This window comes from Amphiura filiformis, chromosome 9 (genome assembly GCF_039555335.1).
Source record: "Amphiura filiformis chromosome 9, Afil_fr2py, whole genome shotgun sequence".
In the NCBI taxonomy this organism is placed as follows: Eukaryota; Metazoa; Echinodermata; class Ophiuroidea; order Amphilepidida; family Amphiuridae; genus Amphiura; species Amphiura filiformis.
In genome coordinates, this window is record NC_092636.1 from 34,389,172 (window position 1) to 34,395,809 (window position 6,638).

Here is a 6,638-nt window from a genome sequence, read left to right on the forward strand (position 1 = left end):
AAAATATCAATTTTTAATCATTTGCCATAAAATGTGTATTACATTGCGAATTTCAAAAAATCAAAATTATTTGATATCAGAAGGACATTCTTCGTATTCAGAATGCAATTCGATATGTCTGATGTGCTCTAATGTCCCACAAAAAATACTGTCCAAAGGTTCATACCCCACCCCTTAACATCATAGGAAACAAGGAAGCAACTGAGTAAAGCAACTAAATTAAAGACTGTAGTGTTCGTTCATCCATTCCATTCATTGTTATTTATTACAGGACTTTCCACCAATACAAATGTACTGGTCTCCCCGGAATACTTAGTACATGATAATATGAATAGACAATAATATTAGTAGTAGATATTACAACATGATTCTGATAGCAAATAAATTTAGAAAGCGGGATAATGTTGAGCTCAAATTATTATACAAAAACCCTGGACAAAAACTTATAGATCAAGGGCATTTTTAAATTCAACCAAGTTCGTAAATAGTTTTATGAATCTTACAAACATTCTTGTTTTCAAACATGGGCATAATGGAAACTGGCACCAAAATACCGAAACTTTCAAACAAAGAAAGTCAAGTTTCTGATCGGAGCATTCAACTTTAGAAGTGACAGTGTATGTCTGTCATTTGGCACCCATTTGTGAGTCGAATATACCCGACGTACGACTCCGCTTGTTTTAAGTCATACCCGAGGGCTCCCCTTTTTTAGATTCGGCTACTCAATTACCCCTTTTTCTAGAATTTTATCATCGTCGATATTTTTATCCGATGACCCCTTTTTCCAATTTTATACTAAATGACCCCCCTTTTTCAAATTTTATACCCAATGAACCCCTTTTTTATTTTGCTATTCCCAATGACCCCCTTTAACTATTTTCCTCCCGAAATCGATAGGCACATACCCGTCAAAAGTTGAGTGCCCCCAGGGTTTCTGATCTACATCTCTTGAGTACTTCTAATTATCACTGCGATTACATTTTCAAATCACCCAGGACGCGTTTAACTTTTTAAAATAGAAATATAAACCAAATCTATAAGTGTAAGCATACCGTAACCTATGAATGAGATCTACTCTCTTTTGGATGTCATGCACACAAACGTACCAACCAACCATTTGTGACTTGTATTTTTTGTCCAAAATAGTAGAATTGTCAATGATTTTGTTCTGATCTGTGGTAAAGTCCAAGTTAGGGGAGGGGGATTCCCCAATCACACATACCCCTCGTGGCCAATCCTAATTGAAGACTGAATTAAAAAGACTAGTTTATGTCTGACGTCAGGACAAAGGCTCGGCGTGATTGGTTGCCGACCTGCATACTGCAGCATTTTTGGTTTGGTTGACAGGACGTCATACGCAAATATAGTTTTTTTAATTAGGTCTTCAATTAAAGTTACTTTTTAGCGCTTATGTTTGTTAAAGTAATACCACTCTATCATGAGTTGTTTTAATTTAAATAATAAATAGATGAACAGATGCGTAAGTGGTATGGCAACAAACAACATCATGAAAGCAATAAACACCGTGGTCCGTGGAAACCTCCCCCAGTCTAGTTTTTCTCTATATAGATACGTATCCCCATCTATTTCTCTGTTGGCGTGATGTCCGTTTGTACCCCCAGCAAAAAAGTATATCAAAGTAAACATATAGTAACCCAATGCCGCTGTCATGGGGTATATCACATGTTGAAGGCGATACGGAGACGATATCAGGATGAAATCGACGATGACAAAAGCTAGTCCGACTCCATGGACGTGTACATCCACAGCATTGGTGCTATATTGGTATGGTTCCCCCGTATCCGCGCCCCACCGTAAGAAAGACGTCAGGATGATTGCGGGGTATATAGAACTCTTCAGATACCAAGTAAACTTGACGTAAACGGGCAAGATGTATTCTTTGTTAGGGTCCGTTCCACCTGCTTCGATTAAGTTGTTGATTTCAAGCTCTTCTTTGTTTGCCTTAAAAGATGTATCTGTAATAATAATGATGATAATAAGGAAGATGAAAAGAAAAGAAAAGAAAAGAAAAGAAAAGAAAAGAAAAGAAAAGAAAAGAAAAGAAAAGAAAAGAAAAGAAAAGAAAAGAAAAGAAAAGAAAAGAAAAGAAAAGAAAAGAAAAGAAAAGAAAAAAAGAAAAGAAAAGAAAAGAAAAGAAAAGAAAAGAAAAGAAAAGAAAAGAAAAGAAAAGAAAAGAAAAGAAAAGAAAAGAAAAGAAAAGAAAAGAAAAGAAAAGAAAAGAAAAGAAAAGAAAAGAAAAGAAAAGAAAAGAAAAGAAAAGAAAGAAAAGAAAAGAAAAGAAAAAAAGAAAAAAAAAAAAAAAAAAAAAAAGAAAAAGGTATTATTGATTTTTATTTTTGAGGGCGTTGTCTTTTAGATTGTTTATATAACAATATTGTCGATACTGGGCATGGAAAGCGTACACTGCTGCCGCAATTAGTTTCCCAACATTTACACATGCAAAATTTTGCGTCGTACTCAGCATGTGATATTAGCTGATAGCGTGACGTTATTGTATTTAATTTAGATTTAGTGAGCGAGCACATATTTCTTCCTTTTGCAGACAAACATGTGGCAGGATATCTAGACCATATGGTCATTACAACAGGGGAGAAAATAATAGAAGAGAATAATTATAAAATTAAACAAATTCAAGCTATCATTAGTCAATATTTATCATTATGACCAGTTCCCTACAAAATCATGCATGTTTATTTTCGAAGATTTTGGCATTGTACAAATAACTTCTTTTAAGAAGTTATTTTAAAAACAATTTTTCTGCAGGTGAAAGAAAACAAAGTACTCTTTCTGCTCTCCGGCTGTAAAACACCAACACAATATTAATGTTGAACGTGGCAACAATATCTTGAACTTCAAAAAGTCGTTGAACATGCATTGTCAAGTAATGTCAATATTATAATAAAACTGAAAATTATCTCACTTACCGTATTCTATAAATACGTCCATGAACATACAAGTTATATCAAAATGATTGGTAGGCCTACCCATTAGTTTCCATTGATAATGGATGAGCCTGACACAAATTCAACATAAGATCTAAACAATTTGTAGATATTTGTAAAACAAGTCATAAAATATACATTCTGGACATATCAAGAATATCCATAGTTGTGTTTGGAAAAGGCCGACTTTTCAACAAGCATTGTGGGTGCCAATCATTTTGATACACCCTGTATTAATTTTATAAAAAGATGTAACAGCCTGCATTATATATATACCTTTATAGGATGTTCTCATGTGGTAGGTAAAGGTAGAAATAGCAGCAAAAGTGAAATATAAACACACTGTAATATACGCCCAGTTTGACGCGAATAAGAACATCTTCCACCTGGAATCGGATGCTTTAGGGTAGTATGGTGTTGTCCCCCATTTGGTAAATAACATTATTAGCCATATATCAAGGTATAAGGCTGCGATGAAGCGAAGTATAATCCATAAGATGGGCTGGAACGGTATGGGGAACTATGGAAATAACAAAATGAAAAAATTATGATAGTATCATTGCATTCTTCCACATGTGAACAAAATGGGAAGTAGACATTTTACGGCTGTGATAAATGACACTCAACAAACTTAGTGAGAACATACATTAAATGTTCATCTTGAAAATGCTCAACTCGCGAAGCGTTTTTTCTGCAGATAAATACCACACCTGCAACTATTGTATAGTCTTCCTTTGGGCCTGTTAATTAATCAATTGGAAAAAACACTGCAAAATCAGTGTTTAGAAATCGAGGCCAGATTGGTGTTTAGAAAATGTCTAGCATTTTATAAACACTTTAATATTTAGATCCTAAAAACATTTCATGATTATGTGTTTAGATGTTTAAGATCTAAAAAAGCGTTTAGATATTTAACTTGCTAATACACTTCACATCCCCACCCGCCTTGACAATGTAATCTTACGACACACAGTGTCTAACGCCTAGCGCCTCTATAACATATAGTTCATGAGAAATATTGCTTGTTGTATGTGACGATATGGGTGTGGTGGGGGGGGGGGGTGATTGTGTATGGGTGAGGTGGAGTGTGGGGTGAGTTCGCATGTCATGTGTGCTTGATCGAATGAAGGCTTGAGTCAGCGGGGTGAGTTAATTAGTGTACCATAGGTGTAACAATTATATGTGCGTGTGTCTGTCAGTATGTTTGTATGTCTGTCTTCGTTTCTATTCAAAAACAAATGAATCCAAATAATAATAAGTAGTCTAAGCATCATGCATTATATGAATAATAAACATAATAACAAACATTCATATTCGAAATAAATAAAATAACTGAAGTTCATATCAATTATCATTAAGCTATAATGGCAAAATTAGAATAACAAGTTAGCACATAAACCGAAACACTGTTAATTGAAAATTCAAAAACAAAAACTTCTTCAGACCTATACTAAATTGATAAATAAAAAAAAAGTCCTGTCATGTCGTCGGCGAATATCACTCTATATTGAAATTATGTTATGATATTATTTTCCAGCCGATTAGATTCGGGAATTTTCTATGCATTGTTTTGTGTCATAGTTGGGTCATATCCTTCTTTGTTACCATAGCGCTTTATTCCAAACACATAGGTTAACAATAGTCTAAACATATTATTGTTATTGTTGCTCAAAACGTAGTAAGGAACCACCCTAGTTATTTCGGTCATGAACGCCTTGCATATCGTAAAGTTGCCATTGACCTTTTCCGATGTACATGTACACATTCATAATCATATATTAAAATACATTGGTATATTTTTAATTCAAATCTCTTAAATTTTAATTTTTTCCATGATTTACTGTGTAATTTTTTTTTAATGTAGAATTAACTTTTTTTTTATTAAAATTGAAAAAAAAATCAATAAAAATGCATTTCTTCTCAAATATATCAAGATCATAATTATAAAGATGCATTTCTCCTCAAATATTTAATCAAGATAATATAAAGATGCATTTTTGTCATTAACAAATATTGAAAATCAATGTAACATGTATTCTCCACAGCAAATATGAAGTCCATACTTAATTTAGTTTTAAAGTTATAACTATTTTATTATTCACATTTTTGAGGAAAAATTGTAAAAATCACAAAAACTGCATATTTCAACCCAAATATCTCAGCCCACGTCACTTTTGAGCCTGAAATGCCATCCTGGTCAAATGTTTTCTGAAGGTCAGGTCAAAAACTATGGGTCACAGAAATATGTTACTGTGAGCTTTTTCAATTCAAATATCCAGCTCAATACGTTGATATACATTTCTTGTCAAATAAATAAATTTTCACTTTAAAAAAACAAAAAACGTAAAAATGGGCATTTTTGGTTAAAAAAATTAAAACTCATGAAAACAGCATGTTTTAACCAAATTTCGCCTCAACATAGTATGATGGAATGCGGTATATTTGTACACAGATATAAAATATTCATATGCCCTCTATTATTATTCAGAGCAAAAATTAAGGTTGCAGTCAATTTTCTTTTGAAGTTCTGGCTACTTTAATATTTGACAGTTGTGGGTAAACATTGGAAAAAGAAGTCACAAAAAACACATTTTGAACCAAAATATCTCAGTTCACGTCACTTTTCATACCACCCGGGTTAAACAGATAGGGGAGACTCTAACCATTAATTCTAACCCGGCTGGCACCTTTGTCCAAAACTGTTGCACGGGACTATGTATCCACAAAATGGCCTCACCGAATGCCAAAAATCATGCTCTCACCCAATGACCCCCTATTTTTTACATTTTGTTTTCACCGAATGCCCCTTACTGTTCAAGTGTCAGCCATACACCTATATCCATTTCATATTGAAGTGCACCCAACCCCAGGATGTAGCCCAAAGATTTGAAGATATAAGGCGAAGTTATCCGTCCTTCGGAAGAGACGTGAACAGTAAACCTGTCGGTATTAACAGGATCGTCTCTAATATATATATAAGTCAAGTAAGTCAAACAAATATTCCTTCGGAAGGGACCCGAGGATGATTTAAGCACTTCCCAGCAAGTCTTGCGGTTAGCACAGCTGTGTGAGTGAACATGACACCACTGCCCGCCCACTGCATACACACGTGCATGGTTAAATTTGAATTTGGTACAGATATATTTACAATAAAAACACCTTCAAAAAGTTGGTCGATTTCACATTTTATGTTATCTACAGAAGGTGTGAATTATCCTTCATGCATATATCACTTTAGATCTGAAACCGACCAAGTAATAATGACACACGGGCAATTCTAAAACAACATCTTTTGCACAGAGTTCAATGGAATTTGAAAAGTAAAGTGGCAGTTGAAACTCTTTTACTTTTACAGTGCATGATGGGGCTTCCTTAAATCATCCTCTGGACGGTCCGATATAGTTTTCAAAGGATCTAATTTTACAAAATAAATCGTTGATTTTGAAGAAAAACATAATGTTTGTTTATGTAATACTTCAATTATCAATTTGAACCAGAAGTATAAAGAAATTGATGCCAATAACAGAACAAAGACATACTATAGTAATTTGTAGGTGTCTGTATGACTTACCTGTGGTGTAGCGAATCGCTTGGGATGGACTCCGTTAAAACCAATCCACTTTGGGCTCAATTCCCTCCTCAAAATTCTTCCCAATTTCGTCGCCCAGCTACTCG

The 6,638-nt window shown here is 34.0% G+C and overlaps 1 protein-coding gene across 1 annotated transcript; it reads right to left on the reverse strand.

Annotated features, from left to right (window-relative positions):
• Positions 1-234: 234 nt before the first annotated feature.
• LOC140160909 (protein rolling stone-like) lies at positions 235-6,632 on the reverse strand. Its single transcript, XM_072184244.1, has 3 exons — positions 6,535-6,632; positions 3,240-3,483; positions 235-1,976 (listed from the first exon to the last, which is right to left on the reverse strand). Exons 2-3 carry the CDS (start codon positions 3,403-3,405, stop codon positions 1,402-1,404), a joined length of 741 nt encoding a protein of 246 aa, XP_072040345.1. The 5' UTR covers positions 3,406-3,483; positions 6,535-6,632; the 3' UTR covers positions 235-1,401.
• Positions 6,633-6,638: the final 6 nt, after the last annotated feature.